Genomic DNA, 21,445 nt, shown 5'->3' with positions numbered 1-21,445 from the left:
ATTTTAACCATATACAAGGAAATTACATCTTCAGCCAGTTTTAGTAGAATATAAAAATTAAAAAACACAACAAGAAACAACACTTGAGTAAGGTTTCCTGGATTTTATTTTTCAATAGCCTTCAATTGTAATGAAATGCTTTTTGTTGTTTGTTTGTTTTTATGTTTTCAGTGTCTTTTTCAATTGTCACAGCATTTTTTTTTTATTATATTTAATTGATTAAGTTGATATTTATAGTTAAAACCTGAGAGAGTTAAGTACTCTTTGGTAGTTACAGAGCTCAGTATATGCATCTATAGCTAAAATGAGTGTTTTGTTCTTGTTAATAAAGTACATCACTTTGAGGATGGTCTGAAAAAATAATGATATGCAGTACCAATAATACGTTTATGTTAGATACAGATTTACATGCATATCTATACAAGTATATATCAATAATATATTCATTATATATAGAATACCTTGTAAGTAGGTAAAGATCATATTAGATATAGCATTTGGACATAGGCAAGTTTAATTCCACTTGTTCCTATTTTTGAGCGTTTGAGTTGGCAAACTTAAATTAATGCTATTTTAATGTATGCATTTTTGTATGTATTTGCAATCAGCAAATGAATGGTGAAATGCAAAATCTTTGGCTCTATTAGAGGCACTGGGAAGGATGTGCTTTAATTGTACAGAATTTTCTGCAAGTTTGACTCTGTACCTTTTTGCCTTCAGATTGCACTAACATAGTCATCTCTCTTTTCTGTACCTGGCAGATTCTTTTACCTTCCTTCCTACCTCCTAAACTAGCTCATTTGTATTATCACTTTATGGTCTCTTGACCAACTGCCACTTGTAGTTCCCTCTTGCAGTCTCCCCATGTTAGCTGCAATTTAATGCTGTTCTTCCAAGTGAGCTTTATTTTATCCCCCTAGTTTTTCTTTCCCACACAGGTTCCAGTCTTTTTCCTGTCTATTTACATTCTTCTGCCTTTGTTCCTTGTTTTTTTTTTTTTTTGTTCCTGATATCTCTTCTTTCACTTGCTGTATGATATCATTCCATATTGGATTTTACGTCAACCAGGTTGCTTCTTTATCATACTGTCTGAAGATAGCAAGAGTTGTTATGAACATAGTGCTTTCTGTTTAGCAGTTGTAGAGGCAGGAGATAGCTGTAGCCTCTGGATTATATTTAATGCACAGATTTGTAAGAATTTTATACTTTAGTAAGGTGTTTTTTTTTTTTTTTTTAAACCAACCCCACCCTCCCCTCAATTTCTCCTGCACTCCTCTCTCTCCTGCAGGTAGTATGGACAGATGTGTCACATTTTCATGGGAATACTGGAAGGATATCAATGGGCTTGGTTTGCCAAATTTTAAGTCTCATCTCCAAAACATAGTGTTTTCCAGCAGTGTGCAGCTTTAGGCAGACACCCAGCAAAGAAAGTTTCAGCCTACGTGATTGAAGTGTGATAGGATTAAAGATGGAGGGGATGGTTTTGTTAGGGATAAGATCAGGTGATCTTAGAACAGGCAATGCTTGCAGTCTTGTCTGTTACAAAATTAGCCCTATGCATTCCTCAAAGCTACAACTGAGGAAGTTAACAAAACAGATAGCCTGTTACCCCTATGCTAAGTATCATTGTGATTGTAACTTGGACTTCAGCTGTATGCCTGAAGAAAGGGGTTTCTTTGCTCTCGTAATACTTGCAGCCAGCCACAAGCCTAACTATGTATCCTAAGCAGCACCACTTCATCATGCTCCCCAAGGTCCCTTCATCTGCTTCTGTTCTCCGTGTTTCTCTTCCAGTTTTTGTGTTAAGTTCCCTCTTGTATCCATCCTGCTCTAGCTCTTTCCTCTAAATGCTGAGGATGGCTATCAGCCCAACCAAGACTTAGCAGAGTATATAAAAGCAGTGAGATTGGATCACAAAATCACAGAACTGTAGGGGTTGGAAGGGACCTCAAAAGATCATCGGGTCCAACACCCAAATTACTGTTTACTGTTTACAAATTACTGGATTACTGTTTCTCTTTTGAGCCTACATAGTATATGCAGGTTTGTGAAATGTACTGTCATCTCCTTGAACAGCAACTAGTCTGCCTTATGTAAGTTATACATGTATGGAGAATACATTGGTTTATGCATTAAGAAATACACACCTGTGTAGTACAGTGTTTACTTTTTTCTTCTTTTTTTTTTTTTTTTTTTTTTCTACATATGTCCATCAAGCTTCTGAGGCATTCTGCTGATCTGCAGAAAAAAAAAATAAAATCCTATTGACAGAGTTGTCCACTTCTGCCCTTGACTGATTTTCCAAAAACACCATGCCAGCCTGTACAACAGTTCTTAAATCTGGGCTTCCTCACAGAGAACCCCTGAACATCAATACTTTCATGCCTGTATTAAGGATTAAGTACAAATGCACTGTATGCCAGTACAAGTAAGTCTGATGACATTTGCTGTAGCTTTATAACAGAGACAGAGGCCATTTCTCAGATAATGGGTCCCAAAACATGTAGGTCTTCAGGCATACAAATTAATGCCTTGGACAAAGGCATTAAGCTTGTTATAAACTAGTAAAATGAAAGAGAATTGCTTTAATGTATTTTCAGTATGGAGCTGCACTTCAGAAGGTCAGTTATGAGTATGCAGCTGTACAATTAACACTAGCAACAGGAATAAGAGAGAAGAGAAAAGCAGGCTAGAGGGTACTGAAGTATGTTGAGTGTTTAGAAATTCGCTTGGTCTGATGCGGTTCCTTGGAGAATATTTAAAATGCATTCCTGTAAAATTATGGATGACAGTTGAGGTGTCAGGACACTGAATTTGTGTGTGGGGAAAAAAGTCAGCCAATATAATATATACTTCAATGAAAGAATAGCCTGCCTTGCAAAGTGGTACGTGTCATGTAACATGACTTTTGTAAAATGTCAACGTTAACTTGAATAAATAATACGTAATTCACCAAGAGTAAGTGCAAGATTTTATGCAAGATTTTTATGTTATGCAATTTTGTATAGAATTCAACTCCATTGGTGAAAGGTGCAGGCCAGCTGGTAGGTGGTAGCTGTAAGACAGAATTTAGAGTGGATCGTAAACAGGAATTCTGTTGCCATATTCATTGTTGATCAATTTGTGTACTTGATCAATGACTTGCGATCACACGTTTGATCTGGATCAGGTTTGAGCAAATGATAGAGTTCTTGCTGAATTACCGGAACACGAGACGTGATGTTCATGTCAGCTTTGTGGTGGCTGCAAAAAACAAGTCATACTTTTGACAGAGTAACCTTGTCTTCCCCCCCCCCCCAAAAAAAAAAAAAAAAAAAAAAAAGTTGTTTAAATATGTTTGCATGAATAAAGAGTTCTAGTAGGTCAGAGTTCTGCGTCACACAAATGTAATTTTTTTAGTATAGTATTCTGTATTATAAAATCTAGCATACAGTCTCATCGAACCATTGCCCGAATCGATAGTGTTGTGCTCTTGTGACAGAGGTATAGTAGATAGTCTACTGTATGTCTAGATTTGAGTGACAAGAAAGATCTTGGATCTGAATGCACAACCTGTGAGGATAGACTGTTTGAACTGATGTAGGCCTGAGAAGACTGAAGAGAGAAAAAATAGTCTTCAGATGTCTAAAAGGGGTAGCTGCTAAAATAAATAAACTGCTCAATAGGGCAAAAACCAATATGCTTAAATTATTGGAACAGTTGCATTAAATGCTAGGAAAAGTCTTCTAGCTATAAAATAATTAATTTTCTTATAGCTGGATGAAATATTTGCTTACAGAGGTTTTGAAATTACTACTTTGGGGAATTGTAGAAAGAGTTTAGAGAAGCAGGAGAAATAGTCTAGGTGGACCTGGTTCTGCTTAGGGGCACTAAGAAAAATTAGATGACTTCCTGGGGCAGCCCCAGGGTGTGTGTTGGGGGGTAATCCTGTTTAATAATCAGACTGGTTTCAGCATCTGAATTTTCCCAGATAAGATTTATGATAAATCTAATCCTGAGTTGATGGTAGCCTGAGTTATTGCAGCATGATTACCATTGAAGGAAAAACGTCATATTCCTCCTGCCAGGTACAGATGGAAAAATGTGCCTTTGGCTACTGCTGTTACCTTGGCATACTGGAGCAATCTGGGATCTAATACTCTTCTTACCCTCAAAACAGACCTAGTTTGCAAATGGAGATCACTCTCTTTATATGTGGAACACAACAAGTTCCATCAATTCCTTTGACTGATTTCTTCACCTTATGGTCATTACCTTCTACCTTTTGTTCAAGCCCATGGTTATATTGGCATTCTGTATTTCCTGCTATGTGCTGGATAGGTGTATATGTAAACTACATGTATTTTATCAAAGTAATGTTATTTGCTCTTCACCCATTAACTGGCAATGTATAAAGGAGGAAATGTCATGTATTTCTCTAGAATGTCAGCTAATGAAAACAGAGCGACCAAAGCCAAACACGTTCATTATCAGATGTCTTCAGTGGACCACTGTCATAGAGAGGACGTTCCATGTAGACACTCCGGAGGAACGGTGAGAGTTTTATTTTTGTTCTGCTTTCTGTATTCGTTATATACAAGTCTCAGCTGGGATTGCTCAATAATCAGAGTGGGGAATTGTGACATTCTGAGCACTTCTGAACAGTTATTTGAAGATTTTATGTCAGCTTCTGTAAAGTATGATCCGAGCTCATAGCTAGTGTAAAAACTGCCTGCAACTAGGTGGGATGAGTGTGTTCAAATAAGCCAAAACTATGTCATGATATGTCTCTGAAGTGTGAAATTTTGAACAATAGAAGCCTGCTTTTGGAGTATTTTCCAGGCTTGCTGTCTTAGATTTTCCTTTTACTCCTCCTAATGTGCTCCTTTTTTTTTTTTTTTGGCACAGAAAGTAGTACGTTTGTTATAATTTATGTTGCTTATTAGCTTTTATTCTTTCAGTAACACAAACACACTCTTAAGAATTAACTTTTTTAAGACACCAGAAGCCTATAGAAGATAGGACGGTGTGCCTTGCTGAAATAATCTTTACTGTATCTCTGGTTAGATCCACTGTGTCTTTCCATTGTCCTGTTGAGACCAATACTATGATTTGGCTTCATTCTTATTGTTTATATTAATAAGTAAACAACGATTTTGCTTTTTGCACTGTTTCCTCTTTTACATGTATTAGAGTATTCACTTAGAGCTTTTCAATTTTACCATGATACTGTTACTCCACCGTATCTTCCTTCTGTGTATGCAGAACTATACCTCCTGCTGCATTCCATAACACCACCAGACTCCTCTCGCATCCCTTGGCTGAGCAAAAAGCAGCAGATACTGCACTTGGTGTGGGTCTGTGGTGTGCAGATTGGCCTGCTGCTAGGTCTATGCAGACCAGCCAGCATGCCAAGTAGCCAGGGGCTCAGCTGCCCCTGCTTTTCCCTCGGTGGAAACCCTCATCTGGGCCTGCGCCTTCCATGCAGCTGCTGGTTTTTGTGATGCGTGTTGGAATTTAATTATCTTTGAGGACCTTGGATTCTGAGGGGCATGTGAAATTGGCCAATAAGTTCAGTTTTAAGAGGAGACAGACAAAGAGTTGAACATACGGTGTAGATTAATAAAACAGTTATTTTCTCATGGTGAGGGGGAACACCAAAAACACTCTTAAAGTAGCAGATTATTATCATACAATATCAGATAGGATATGACATACTATGCCCTGACCTGTATTATACCTGTAGCAAGAGTTTTCAAGCTTTCAATATTAAAGTATTGGCAAAATTAGATACTGTTAATTCTTGAAATAAACTGTGCAGTGATTCTTTTTTTATGCTGATTAATTTCACCATTTCTGTTACGCAGAATTTAGAAAGAAATTGAAACAATTAATTTATATGAGTCTTCTGTTGTGTAACTTGAGAATTGCACAATGAAGCAATGTTGCACGTGAAAAACATTATATACAATTTATTTGGATCAATTTTATAAGTTTCCAATATGCTTGTTGGCCTGTTCATGATAGGGAAGAATGGACAGAAGCAATCCAGGCTGTTGCAGACAGACTTCAGAGGCAAGAAGAGGAGAGGATGAACTGTAGTCCAACTTCACAGATAGACAATATAGGAGAAGAGGAGATGGATGCTTCAACAACCCATCATAAAAGAAAGGTAATAACCTTCAAAAATATCTAGTAAGTCTAATATGTAAGTAACTTCTGCAGAATGGTCTTCCTGGTATAACAATATACAAGCAATAGTGTTTGTACACAAATTCCAGCATATTACAAGCATAAAAGTAAATACTTGTTTTATTTCAATGAAGCTCTAGTTTTATTTATTTGTTATGCTGTCTGCTACAACAATTTTCAGACACAAAGTTCAACCATTCAGGCAGATGTTAGCATTCTGCTTGTTGTTTGAATATTATTTTTGTCTTTCCCTTTTCATTTGTTTACTTTTTTAGAAATACAGAAATAAAATATTTTCTTTAGACAAGTAGATTTGCCCCCTTTCTCATGCAAATAATACCCAGTACAAATTAGATGATTTGCATGAGAAAAGCTAGCAGGACTTGGCTTTTAATGACCTTGTTTTTGCTGTCTGGGAAAATAACTCTGCTTTTATTTTCAGTGACATACAAGAAAATAATATTTTACTTTTTGCTATCCTTTGCAGCTTCTGCTGTAAGTAGGAATATAAGCATAGCTGGCTACAACATACTTGTAGGTGTACCTTCAGAGTTAACAGGACAAACACACAACTAAATGTATGTTTAAAAGATAGTGTTACACAAAATTTGTTATTATTTTGTGTTTCCATTTTGTCTTGTGTTTTTGGAGGTACAGACTGCTCTTGAAGAATAATGAGGGATTCAAATGGATGTTTCTCATTTACTACATGGGATTGACATGGCTCAAGAAAAGCATTGAAATCGCAGTAGAAATAATAACCTGTTTCTATAGGACTGGCTTCATTCTTTCTAGCTAGAAAATGAAAGCTGTAGAAAATTAAGTGGAAGTCTGCAGACAGTGCATAATAGTCCTACAGCTAGTGTAACTGAATGTCTTTGAATGATGAACAGTGAAAAGGAATATTGAACATATGCCTTTACTCATAGAGCATGTTTTGTTCTTTGCACTATATGAAGCAAGAATTATAGAAAAATCAGTGGCTGACAACTAAACTATATCCTTATGAATATAACAAAGGTGTGACAGGAAATCTTAGTTCTATCATGTCCTAACTTTTGATAACTTGAGTTTGCAATACAAGCATAGTACTTTTATGTGGTTTCATTGTATGTAATTTTCTAGGCTTTCTTTACTAAACAAAAATGTAAAAGCTAATTATGTACAGGTGTAACAATACTCTCATCATACATTATCAGGTTGGAGAGGTTGGCATTGAACTTTTAGCCTTGCAGCACGGAGGTTTAGTGATTGTGTTCCAGGGTGAAATACGATAAGTGACAGCAAGACAGAGGCTGTGTTCAAGATGTGTCAGTCTTCCTAAGAGGCTGTGTGATTATGTGGAAGGGATTTGGGTTTTCTCTATTAAAGATCTGACCACTATTCCAAGCTTGTGTATCCTCTTAGTGGAATACAAAAACACTGCATAAAAACAAGCATTTTCAAGGTGTCAAAATAAATGCTGTCTAATATAAGTTGTTTATCTGAAACGTATGCTTTCCTTGTTCACAGTTCAGTGCATTTTCCAGTACAACAAAAGGGTCTGTGAGAATACGAGTAGGAGGAAGATCAGTTTTGTTTCTGTCTTGCAGCTTATGCTCTAAGAAATGCTGAAGATACTGGGACAGTGCATGTGCAGTGCTACAGAATATTTAATGGCTTTGGCAACAAGCCAAAAACTAACTCTACAAATCAAACATGAAATGAAAATTGGTGATATTCAATACCTAATAATAGATTGGAATAGATTCTGTGTAGCCAGTGAAGAGCACACTGATAACACCAAGGAATTTCTTTTGCTAAAACTCAAAATCAGAGGTTTCTGACTGTTGGGAGACTTAACAAAAGGTTCTCAGAAGTTTTTGTAATAAAAAAGTACTGAGAGACCATACTGAAGGGAGTTATTACTTCCTCTGTGTTAATAGAAATTGCGAAAAATATTTCTTTGCGGAACTGTTTCTGAAAAGCTTCTGTTCAAGCATTTGTAGTTGTTAACATAATCAGAACCATTTCAGTTATAACTCCTAAACGCATTTTTATTGCCTTTTCTTGTACTGGATTTCTTTTAATTTCAGGGATTTTTTGCACATTGTGTCCTACAAGCTTGTTTTGTCACCTGGTATTACATCTATGCCCAGCGAATTTTGCTTGTGCATGCACCAGATGGTATACATATGAGTAGAAGAGCATAATCAGATTAAGAAACAAGACAGAGAGGAGTGGGCCTGTTCTTCTCTCTAAAAAGGTAGCAAAAGGTTTACAAAGAAAACAGTGTTTAGGATATGGAACATGATTGGAACAGACATGACAGCAACATCCCTGGCCAGATTAGCTGGAAGAACCAGAGACATTTTTTCACTTTGCAATTTTGATAATGGTGTCAATATGCCACTTAAGTTCTACAGTAATAGTAACATTTCAAATACTAGAAATTGTTAGCAAACTGCTGCTTTTATTCATTGCTGGACTATTCTTTGTAAGTAGAGTTTCTTCCTCATGATGTTGGATGAAAACTCCTAATGATACATTCTTTGTGCATATCAGGAATTTTTAAAAATTAGTTCCTTGAAAGGAATTTCAATACCTGTAGTAAACTGTAATCTTTTGAACAGATCCATAGCAGGAGTAAATAGGCTTTAGAGAAGGCTGAGCATTTTATGGTTCTTTGGTTAGTTTTCTGTAGCTTCACTGGTTTTTATTTATATACAAATTTGTTTTTCAGGGTGCAGTGTGAGTAAAGAATGGATTTTTCGGATAAACCAAAAGTAATGTAATGAGGAAAAAAAAAGAAATCACTCCTCAGAGTTCAGGAGGAATAAAAAAGTGAGAAAATTATCAGGGAAACAGCAATCAATCTTATGGAAGCCTCCAAACTTGCTTACCAACATCCCTCAGGTTTAGGAAGTATTTCAAATTTTCCACCAGTTTTCAGTACACCCTTAGCTATGGCATCTGTGTTTTTATCTCCCAAGGTCTTGTGTTCTTTGGCAGACTTTTTGAGTTACCCTGCACTGCGTATCATCTCTAAGCCTTCTGCTAAGATTCTAAAGAATGAGAGCATCAGGAGACTTTATTCTTAGAACTAGCACTACTGCCATAACCTTCTGTTAAGCCACAGCTTAAAATCTTGCAAAACTATTACTTTCCTCTTTCAAATCTACATATTTTAAAAATTTGTTTGCTCTGAGCTTGCAACTAGATTCATGACTGCTTTTGTGAACATTATGTAAGCAAATTTTGGGCGAATGAGTCTTTCAATTTGACTGGCTTGCTGCCCTTAGCATCAAGCCCATGTCTGTGATCAGTTGAGCCAAGATCCTCCCTCTGTGTGTGGGCAAAGGGCTCCTTTTATGAGCTGGCTTTGTTCAGGCTCTGATGGTCTCTCTCTAAATCCAGCCTCTCAAGGAAGATCAGAAGTATGGGAAAAAGTTACCTCTTTTATGCTGTTTATGGTCCCGTAAATTTTTAACTGTTAGAAGTTATGACCTTTTACGGTTGCTAAGTATTCTTTATCAGTAGAACTGTTGGCCTTTCTTTGTGAGGGAATTTGATAACTTTATGAATGAAGATAGGGAAGGTTCTGCCCATCTTCTACATAAATTGTGTGTTAAATGCATTTTTGTTTTGTGTGTGTGTGATTTTTGTCATTTTTCACTGCTTTAGCACAAAGGCAGTTTCTTTGTGTGTTTTTCCTTGATGGTTGTCATAGAATTATCAAAGTAGATATCCTGACTTTCCAGAATACTGACTGTGATACTTGTGAAGTCTTCTCTTTAGTTGATGAAGTAGCAGTTGTGACTGTAGTGGTAGTAGCAGTACTAGGGTACACTGTACAAACATTGTAATAGTGTTTGGATCACAATCTTACATGAATGTTGTACCAGTTAACAAAATTAAAAAGAATAATTTGAGAATGCTCTTTTACAGAGTAAGTTTCAGGAATTCCCGAAGTAGGATGTGTGACCTTGAATGTATTTCTTTCAACTTGATGGAAATAAAAAATTGTTGGTGTGTTGTTTTTTTTGTTGTTATTTTTTTGTTGTTGTTTGGGGGTGGTTATGACCAGTCAACAGTGGATTTCCATTGTGATCCAAGTTGCGCTTGTACAGAGAGGGACATAGCAAAGCTAATAGATTTTTTTTATGCATGTTTATGCATACTCATGCATGTACATGTGCATTGGACTTCTGTTTTTCCATAAATTGTAACTTTCTCTTGTTAATTACTGTAGCTTGCTTTGTATCTTAGTCTTGGAATCCCAAGTGATGAATATGAGTGGAAATAGTTTTTGTGGAAAGGAAACAATCAAAACAAAAATTCTAGGTTACAGTGAAAATCCATCTGTATTTTCATTGTTTCTTACTTAATTCTCCTAATGGTCCCTTTGTATTTTGAGGTAGCTGAGAGGGATTTGTTCAGGCTAAATAATATTATTTTTAAAATTGTCAGTATAGTTGGTGATATGTAATATACAGAATGAAGGTTTATCATGAAAGTCTATCTTGAAGAGGTTTAGATGAATTTGTTATTCAAACTCCCTTCTATCCAGCCTTTTTTAAAAACATATGTGCTATTTCCTTTACTTATCTCTGTATTTTCCAATACTTTCCTGTAAAAGATATCTTAATTCAAACAATAAATGCGCTGATTATATTTGCTACATGACTAGAAATAACTATGTGCTCCTTCCATTTTGAAAATCACCAACCTCAGATTGATTGCCAGTGCCATTTTCTCAATATAGATAAAAAGCTACTACTAATTATTACTTACACTTGATATTCCTGTTGGTGATGGGAAGTAGCTTTTTAGATTGATGGTAGTGCTTTCTAATATAGACAGCATTTTCCTCTTGCATAAGGCACCTGCATTCCACCAGCTCTCCATTACTTACTGAATGTTTTATGACCTTGTGAAAATGTCCTGCATTTATATAACAGGTTATTTGTAGAGCTAAGAAAAATAATTTTATGAACAGGATCAAAGATTAAATAGGTTATGGTATTAAGGCAGTATATATTGATTTAGAACAATTTGTTAAAGGTTGGGAGCTTGTGACTGAAAAATGTTCACATATGCTAGTTCAAAATCAAAATCCATGTATTAATATTATTGTCTGTCCTCTAATAATTCTTGCTGTTTTACATTAATTACTCTTTGCATTGTTTATCAGGATTATAACAAGTCGTGTGTATTTTCCTTTTCTCTCCTAACCAAAGAAAAAAGCTCAAAATTATTTAAAGTTTGAGTTTGCAGGAATATGACTGGAGACAGAATAAATGGAAGAAAAATTTAGAACCTTGATAAACAAAAGGCTAATGTGTTGAAAGGATGCTAGTGCCATAAAAAGCACTTTTAATTATTAGTTGGATCAGTATTTGGAATAAAAAAGATCATAAAATATTTATAGGGAAGTAACTATTGTAGGTTTTGACTAAGTATTAAGAAGATGTACAATTGTAGCTGTATGACATACTTTCCTTGAACTTGAGCATCGTTTATGTTTTGGTTCTAAAGTCTGTGCATGATCCAAATCCTAGAGTTTACTGTGAACAGAAGTTTCATTTTGACAGGAAAATGTTTCATAATTCTTTATTTTGTAACCACTGATACACAATGAATGAAATATGAGCTTCTTGTATTAATAATAAACCTATAGATGCATTAATGATAGACCTGCATTTGTACTTACCTATAATTTTCCCAGTTTTGTGCATCACTAGTTGTAGCACATTTTATTAGTTTTTGAAAAAGTTGATCATTTAAGGTGATCAGTAAGTCTGTGGTCATAAACTTCAAGTTTTCTTGCATGGATTTACTTTAGCTAAAAAGTACTAGTAAGTATTTTAGTATTATCTGAAAGCCCTGTAACTCATATTTCTCTCTGGGATAAAATGGAGTTTTATTCTTCCTGATGTGAATTGTTTTTGGCAGCAAAACCAGACCCATCAGTGCAAAATGTTTGTGTGTTTATGTGTGAGCTGAGAATGAAATTCACCAAGGTTAGTTTGCTTAGCAGCTACCGAACTGACATTACATGGGAAAAATATATAATTTCTCCTGATTTAGCAAGACAATTGATATGTGGAAAGCATCTTTAATAAAGCTTTGCAACATCCAGCTATTCAGATGTTACCTGAACTAGTTTGTTGAAAAATTTTTAAAGTCAAAGAGCTTTTAAGCTGCAGGACAAAGACCTCCAAACGAGGGAATTACAGCACTAATGTGTTGATGAAACTTGAGTTCTAACCCCTTTCTGAGCAGATTTCAAACTGACTCAGGGTGAGTGACTGCATAAATTATTTCCACAGTTTGTTGGCAGGACTGGAACACAGCAACTTCAGATCTATGGTAACAGTCTCAGCACTTAAATTTAAAGGAATAAATGATTTTAGAGGTAAATTTTGTCCTCTATTCTTTCCCATGGGAGCAAATGTATTTTGCTGGCAGTATTTCTGACTGCATACCTGGGAATATGCCCAATAACTCTACACTACTGGAATGCGTACGGGATACGCAGACACTTTTAGAGGTGTTTCTAGTAGGAATAAGGAAAGTACTAGTTCTGTTTCGTAAGATGCAAATAGAAGTTTATCTAGAATGCCATTGTTCAAGAAAGCTACCTGAAACTGCAACTGGTGTAAGAAAGGGATAGTAGGCAGGTGAAAAGAAAGGCAAGATCTTTTCTTTTCCTTGTACATAACAGAATTAAATAGATTTAGCTTAGTGAAACTGAAACTCAGAGAGAATATAATTACTATTTATAAATGTTTGGAGGCATATTACTCAGTAAGAAAGAAGGGGAGAGTTATTGATACTACAGGGCAGTCAATAAAAAGAAGAGTTGAATACATGTGCAGATTGTAGAAAGAAGTTCCAGACTGTGAGACTGTGAGTGTCTGGAATAGGCTTCCCATTGGAACAGTGTAGAAAAATCAGGAAGAATCATGAGTAATCTATACTTAAATCATGCTTAATGCATTTGTGACAGGGGTTGTATCATCTATGACAGCAGAGGCCCTCTTTTCAAGTTGGAATCCTGCCTGGTATTCCCATCCGTAGTAGCACTGGAGCTTAGAAAGTGCTATTCAAAGGATGTATTTTGTGCATTTGCTTCCAAAATAAAATGTCAATTTGATTGTGCCTTTAATTAATAATCCTTTGTGAAAAACAGGGCTTCCTTTGGAGAATCAGCCGAAGCACTCTTGTGTAGCTTCTGGAACGGTTAGCAGAATTAGAATTTCCTTTCCTTAGAGAAGATGGGTGTTTAGTCAGCAATAAGGCTTATGGAATTCAAAGATAATCACATGAGCAGTAAAAGAAACAAGTCTAGGGTCCACATTTATCTGCTTCTCAACCGCATACTTCTGGCAAAGTTATTTTTAGGAAGGTGACTTCTCTTACTTTTTTGGTATATCTCCTACCTATTGAGATGACTATTTACGGTGTAGCCAACAGTATTCCTATGGAATATACAACATTTCTGATACTCATTAAGATAAAATTTTCACTTTTTGCCTGGGTGGCTGTTGTGGATATATCCTGTCGATAAGCAAAGTGAACAAATGAAGCTTGATGAGAAAAGGTGTTAGAACTAGAATAACTGTTGAGACTACCTTTCTACTACAGCCAAATAAGTGTGAGAAATACATGCTTGCCCAGGAGCAACCCTGCAGTACATGGGTTGTGTTGTCTTTCAGAGCTTTTAACTGCTTTCCTCAATGCTCCTGGGTACCTTAACAGGCTCTGTGTGCTTGTGCAGTGCTGCACCCAAACCAGTAACACAGTAGGCTGAAACAAGCATTGTGGAAACCACTGCGATTTGGTCCTGAGTTGGCCAAATAAACTGTATTGTCAATCCAAGGCAACCCTGCACAGAGCTACTCTGCAGTTGCTGCGTTATGCTTCCCAAATGGACTCAAATTGTCTGGTGATGGAACCAGCTCTTGGATGCCTGTGGCTGTAGTATGTTTACTCTGCAAAACTCAGGCAATACTAGATGCTTGACAATTCTCTATAATGGTATCACATGAAAGATTAAAATTTGACACTTCCTTCTTTTTGGAGCTGTATTTATCAATGTAAAACCCATGTAATAGTAATCTATACTCAGAGTTTTAGAAGTCAACCTCATGCAAATGTCACTGTATACTCTTACTGGTAGAATATTGCAGCAAGGGTTATATATATTTCAAAAAAAAAACCCACAACAGTAGTGCAGTGTCTGGTGTTATGAAAAGCCTGCTGAAATGCTGCATTATTGTGGTAGTACAGGAGTTGATGAGCTTTTTTAGAATAGCAGAATTCATGAAATGCTGGTATAGAATAAGGTTTTGTTTTATATATGATTTCTAAAAGTTGTGTGTGTGTGTGTGGTATACTGTGCAGTATTTGACTTTAGGGAACTGTACTAATAGTAGTGATCAATACATCTTTATGGTTTAAGGATATAGCTATTATGAGCTTAATCATAGAAGTGTACCTATTTTTGTAAACTGGTCTTATTATATTGGTAATATCATTTGATTATATGCAGAAACATTTTTGTATATATTGGAACTGCATAACAGAAGTCTTGGTAATCCTTGTTCTTTGCTCCTTATAGACAATGAATGATTTTGACTATTTAAAACTACTGGGCAAAGGAACATTTGGCAAAGTTATCCTGGTCCGAGAGAAGGCTAGTGGGAAATACTATGCCATGAAGATTTTGAAAAAAGAAGTTATTATTGCAAAGGTAAGGAAGGTTATAGTTTTAATATTATGTCAGTTTTTGAATGGAATAATCAACATCCAATACTTAAGGTGTATTTGATTTTTGATGGTAACTAAGTTTGACAAAAATATATGTGCAAAGAAAATGAGTGAAATATACTTAGGTGTACAGATTTTGTATGCCTTTTTCCACTCTCCTATAACCTAGAGTGTGCAAAGGCACTGAGATAATTCACTGTGCAGGAAAATAATGTGATCAAAGTTTAAAACAAGAAAAAGAGCATTGTAGGGTATATTGTACACCTAAACATTTCCTAAGTGATCTGCAAGTTTATTCAGATAAATACAGTTAATTTAATGGGCCTATGCTCTATTTTTGCTATGTTAGATAAGAAAGCTGTGCATGGGAATAACAATTTAATTGTTTCATTTTTTGAGGAAAAAGAGAAGTCTGAAGCTGATGTCTGAAAAAATTATTTAACTGGAATTGTCCAGTCGCTTACACTTGATTAGAGTAGCATTGTTAGCTCTTGTGGTTGGTTATAATTTTACGCAGTTTAAACTTGAAGATCATGTACTCTGAGCTCTATTTCTTGAAGTTCTAGAGTTTTGAATCCTGTTTGCACAAAACAACTTGAAAATAGGAATGCTACACACTGTTGTTATCATTATGCAATTAAAATAATCCCAATTACTAATTTAGGTGGTTTTTGAGGGATATGGACCTAATTGAAATTTTTTGAATGCTGGAGGCTAAGAATACTGTTATTCCTAAAGACTGAATGTGAATGGCAACTACTATGTATTATATATATTTTATTTTAAAATATTCTTCATGTTTTTCCAATTTTTCTGTTGACCAATGGAAAGAGAGCTTACAGCGTTCTACAGGCTATCTCTATGTTCATTTGTCTGCCTCTCACTCACTATCTAATAGCTTTTGAATGTGTTGATCATTCTTGATTAAATTTGATAGAGGAATAGAAACCTCAAAGCGATTACGTTTCTTTGAGCTTCATGAAAACCAGCCCCTGTGTTGCTTTTTCATCAACTTGATTCTGATCTAAACCTCATGATTCACTGGAAAATGGTAGATTCCTTTTTTTCCCCATGAGGGTGATAGCAGTTTAGATAGGTTGAAGATTTGCTCAAATTATAATTGATGAAGAATGGGATTTCCAAAAATCAGTAAATGTTGTCTCAGTTTGTTTTCATTAACATGAATAGGGTCAATATCAAATTAACGTCATGTGCATTTGGAAGCTTAATAAAATAATTAATGCTCAGTAGTAAGATTAGTGAGAAAGTGTAATTAATCCTTACCTTTTCCTTTAACAGTGTTGAAAATTATACCAAAAAGTAAAAGTAAATTAGTTAAATAAGAATTAAAATACATTTTTCATCACAGTGTAAAAAGTTTCTATAGTAGTATACTGCAATGCTATGTATACCTATTAACATTTTCCTCATAGATAAGCTCTTAAGTCTATCTCCACAAAATTAACATATGAGGGAAGCTTTTGAACTTGACATTTCATAAAATTGAGCAGATACCTAAATAACTCACATTCATTTTTAAAAATATTTTTAATTTGGGATATTATAAAATGCATTTACAAGTAATGTTCTGTTCTCCCTCCTTTTTAACCTGTAGTCTGAACCTGAGAATGAACTTTTTTTCCACATCACCAATAAAAAAAAATATTGCAGACTAAATTAGATCACTGAAGATCAGAAACATCAGTGGCAAGTCTGTTCAATTTATTTTCATGTCACAGTTTATTACAAGACTGTCCATCAGATCTTAGATAAAGTGTTTTTTTCAGTTTTGCTATATTATTGTTAATTTTTTTCTTACCTTTTCACTAACTCCTTCATTAATAGATACGCTTCATACTTTAAAGTGGCCATTTTTGTTGAAATCTGATGGTGTTAAGAGTCATCGGTTGGGTGAAGACATTGAAGTTTCAGTTTTAGCAGTAAAGCAGAACTTTAACACAGACCTCCTTAGTAGTTTGGAATTTTGAATTCCTTCTTTTTCAATAGTGATACAGAAATGTATTATCCTTTGCTCGGTAGAAGATATCAATGTCATATAGGTTGTCTTGGGTTGTGAACTAAACTGGGTACTTAAACTTTGCAGATGTACTGAAAAATTTTATGAAATTAATGGAATAGAAAAAAATGTAGCAATAAAAATGTAAGTTGAAGTTTACATTGTGTTAAGATTTATTTTTGTTAGGCTAGAAACATCCACTTTAAGTCCTGTGGTTCTTTGGCTTTTTTCTGATGTTGCCTCCAGCCTTTCTCCTTTGTCTTCCACAGTCTGAGCATCTAGAGTATGTGCTGGGTGTGAAGCACAGAGCTGCAAGGTGCAAAATAAGAGTGCAAAAGTTTCAAGGCAGTTCTTTGAGGAGCATATTCCTCTTAGACAGGGGCCCAGGATGAGTAATTTGGGAATTATTAGGAATATTTCTCTATTAAACAATAGAGAGAGAGAGGGTTCTGTGAGCACCACTCACTGCTGGTGCTCACAGCGGTAGCTGCTACCTCCTGTTCAAACTTTCATGTCTTTCTCAACAACGCAAGACCCAGTCCATTCTCTGGCTCCAGCACCTTCTTAGCAGTTGCACCCTTCCTCCAGTTCCTCCACCCAGCTGGAAATTGTTCATCAGGTCAGTTCACAACTTTCAGGAAACACAGCTGTATACTTAAGGGAGAGAGAGTGAAACTTTTTTTGTTTATTCATATATTTTAGTAAACACAGTGAATGGGTTTCGTGTCCCCCCTACCCCAAAGGGAGAAATAACCGCAAAGCAGAGGATGCAACCACAAAGCAGAGGATGCAATTTATAAAGTTACTTCATATTGCCATTGTTCATATGGAAAACTTCTAAAGATATGCTGAAAAATCTTTAGACTTTCTTTTTCCTTTGAGTGTTTTTTTGTTTTTCCTCCAGTATGTGGCTGTCTCTATTAGCTACACTCAACATTACGCTGTTATTCAGCTAAATGGCATCATAATTTATTACTGCTAATTCTGTTGTAATTTTTTAACTTCTTATTTTGACAATTTTAAAAGTATAATTTAAAACTCCTGACATCTGTGTTTACTTTGGAGTTTAATAATACCTTATCTTCAGAGCAGAGCCTGATAAGCACATACAGGACATTAATGTTATATTGGTATTATTTGTAGCAATATTAAAGTATGTTCTGACTAAACAAATTTACTTATGCAGAGTTATGACTGATGCTTGAGTCACCAAGTTAGTCTTTAGTTCAGTCTAATACTCAGCTGATGCTTAATGCCACAGTAAATGTCAAAAAACAGCCTTGTGCTTCTCAGGCTTTTTAGGTCAGGACCCCAGCAGCCTGGGGAGAGGGGGATTCCCAACATGTGTTACTCAAAGAGCAGCATAAAACAACCATATGCGTATAATATGAACTTCCTAAATTTACTGTCCTCCTCCCTGTCCTCAGGAGCTGCACAAGCCCTCTTCTTTGCCATCCTCTCCTGCTCGCGCCGCCAGGCCTGTGCCTGTGCTCTCTGCAGGCCTGGTGGTGCTGGGCTATACCCTGTCTCCAGGACTTTGCTCCCTCCTTGGAGGCTCCTTCCCACCTCTGGTGTGCCTCCTGCCTGGGGACGGACATAGGTGCAAGGACAGGCGAGCTTCCCCAGGCACAAATACCTGCCGGGGCCAACTTAGTTTCTTTTCCGTTTGGAAGGGGCTTGTGGTAATCCCTGCCGCGTAGGCTGAGGGACAGGAGAGCACGTCTGTCTTGTTCTGAATTGCCCCATTTTCAAAATCTATCTGGGAATGAGGAAAGTCGTTTCCTGGATGTTTCCCATCTTGTTTGGAGAAGGTGTGCATCCTTGGGGAGGGAGAGTAGGCACTGCCAGCGAAGCACTTCTCCTGTGGTTTCTGTAGGATTGCGTGGGGGCTGAGGAGGGCTTTTGTGTGGTTTCTCTTTAATTTTGTCTGAATGATTTTAAACAAAAATAAACACCAAAACAACGTTTATAAAACAGAAAAATGTTGTGGCTATTCTTACCATTAGGCTAAATTAGACTATATTCTACAGTTGCGTGTCAGCTACTAACTGTGTATGTTTCGTGCAAATTGATTCAGCTTGTGTGTACATTGTTCAGATAATGCGCATCGGAATGGCGTTTTCTGATGACTACATTTTTAAACTATCAAAACAGATTTTTTTTTTTTTTTTTTTGCCGTGCAGCGGATATAAAGTTAAAGACTTCATTTTAAAGCAATAAAATAGAAGAAAAAGAAAAGAAATTCAAATATGCATAATTGCATGGTGCCAAACTTAGCTTACTTTAAAATGTATTCTCAAAAATTAATTCAAAAATATGAATACTTTTCATTTTTCCTTTAAAGCAAGCAGGTTCATTCATTTTCTAAATCTGAAATGTTGCTTTGTTTTTGGAAGCGTTGACTTTTTCCTTGTAGTTAATTAAGTAGCATTTTATATCTTACTTCAAACCTGCTTCTTGTACTTTTTATTTCTCAGGATGAAGTGGCTCATACACTTACAGAAAGCAGAGTATTGAAAAACACCAGACACCCTTTTTTAACAGTAAGTATGAGGAACTTAAGTTTTAAGTGCAATTAAGAACTTGTAACAGGTATTTTGAATGACATGGGCATTCCATTATGAACATAATTTATGAACAAGTTTTTTTGAAGTGTTTCTCATGATGATTTATAAAGATGCAACAGCTGTCTGGTATTTACGATATCTTTTATATCTTTTATGTTAAATATGCATTTAGCAGTTCAGAAATAAAGTTTTGTAAAGCTTAACTGCACTGAAAGCAAATTTAATTGTAGAATGGAACTGTTGAGGGATTTTTACGATTTTTGTATATGAACTCTTTTAATAAATCTTTTAAAAGTTATTGATTTCACATAGTTGTCAAGGAAGTAATTTTTGCAAAGAAAACTTCAAACTGTTAAGAATTCAATAAAATGATAAAATACCTATTAGTTCAGCAAAAGCAACCCATGAAGCAAGAAAGCTTAAATACCTTCAATATCTGTGTCTTCATGTGGTTAATATTTAATAGAAACAAAATACTGAAGAGAATATGAGAATTTTGATATTATTGACAAATTATGATTAATAATTTTAATTTTATAACATACTTCCTTCCATGGAAGTAATTCGTACGCTCCTGCTTTGATAATACATTAGAAAATCTTTAAATTGATTTCAAAATAAATGACATGTTATTCTGAGATAGGATTTTTTTTTTTCTCTATTAAAAAAATGAAAGCATGGCATGGAAGCTTCCTCATGTAGAAAAACATAAACCCTTCAGAAAGGAAAGGATTGCATTTACATTGCTTGGCTAAAATACTCTTGGAAGTTCAGTCAATGAGATCTTTAAAAGTTTCTTAAATTAGAATGTAAAAGGTAAGCAGGAGTAGGTGTATTTTCACTGAAGTAAAGCAAAAATGTCACTACGGTTGTATCTTTATATCTTTCTGAGATGAACAAGTGTTTTAGAGACATGCAGTATTTAAGTTATGTGAGCCTCCTTATGATTTTGTTCTATTGCATTTCTTTTTTTTAGGCCAAATCTGCATCTGTAGATTTTCTTTTGTATCATTTTTCCTGACAAAATCAAATAAATTTTGAAAAGTCAAAAATTGTAATTGATAAAAACATTTGTTACAATTTAAAAACGATATGTAAACAATATATGCATTTGGCACTCTGTGTTTTTAACATTACATACTATGCGCAAATAGAAAGTACTTGTTTTGGAATTGAAAGCAAGCTGGAGGGTAAGATCACTTCAATTTTATTTGGAAGAAGAATGAAAGAATATGTACTCTCAATTGTGTAAATCAACATAATAAGATATTAAAATGATGAAAGTAGATGAATGGTACTATGTATGGCAGTAAGAAATGCAGTAGAAAATTTTGTAGTTTAATAGCTATTTAATATTTTACTATAAAAAGCATCCTGTTTTCATTTTCAGTGGACATGTAACAGAGATGAGGGAAGACATGAAGGCTTTTATATTAATTCATCTCAAGCTCCAGATAGGTTTATTAAAAGAGTGAAAGTTCTCACCAAGAAAGTTCCTGAAAGTTCTCACCAAGTCAGAATTGTCTGCTTAAGAGGATAAAATTAAATTTTGTTACTGTTAAAATGCAAGAAATTGGGTTAATACAAGATGATAATTGGTTTGCTTTTGCTGTTTTCTTTGCAAGTCCTTGAAATATTCCTTCCAGACAAAGGATCGTTTGTGTTTTGTGATGGAGTATGTTAACGGAGGAGAGGTGAGTTTAAAAAACACATTCTGCACTTGTGATGGTAGTGATGTCACTGGGCCACAATTTAAAGGGTGTATTTTTTTTTTGCCTTTTTTGCTTTCTAGTATCTTGAAGTATCTTTTTTTTTTTTAAATTATATTAAGAAAAAAACCAACTCTTTAAAGTATTATCTCAAAAACACTTCCCATTCTTGAAAAATTAGACTGTTATATTTTGAAAGATAATTTCACGGGAGAGAAATAATTAAA

General features: G+C 35.2%; 1 protein-coding gene across 3 annotated transcripts in view; it reads left to right on the top strand.

Annotated features, from left to right (window-relative positions):
* AKT3 (AKT serine/threonine kinase 3) overlaps positions 1 to 21,445 on the top strand; it is a 158,108-nt gene that overhangs the window by 88,216 nt on the left and 48,447 nt on the right. For all 3 annotated transcript variants that reach the window (XM_068676356.1, XM_068676354.1, XM_068676357.1), the window contains exons 4-8: positions 4,422 to 4,533; positions 6,007 to 6,151; positions 14,777 to 14,908; positions 19,420 to 19,485; positions 21,135 to 21,203. In XM_068676356.1, the coding sequence (XP_068532457.1) occupies positions 4,422 to 4,533; positions 6,007 to 6,151; positions 14,777 to 14,908; positions 19,420 to 19,485; positions 21,135 to 21,203 (524 nt within the window). The remainder of the gene's footprint in view (positions 1 to 4,421; positions 4,534 to 6,006; positions 6,152 to 14,776; positions 14,909 to 19,419; positions 19,486 to 21,134; positions 21,204 to 21,445) is intronic.

This window comes from Anas acuta, chromosome 3 (genome assembly GCF_963932015.1).
Source record: "Anas acuta chromosome 3, bAnaAcu1.1, whole genome shotgun sequence".
Lineage (NCBI taxonomy): Eukaryota > Metazoa > Chordata > Aves > Anseriformes > Anatidae > Anas > Anas acuta.
This window is presented reverse-complemented; position numbering and strand designations above follow the sequence as displayed.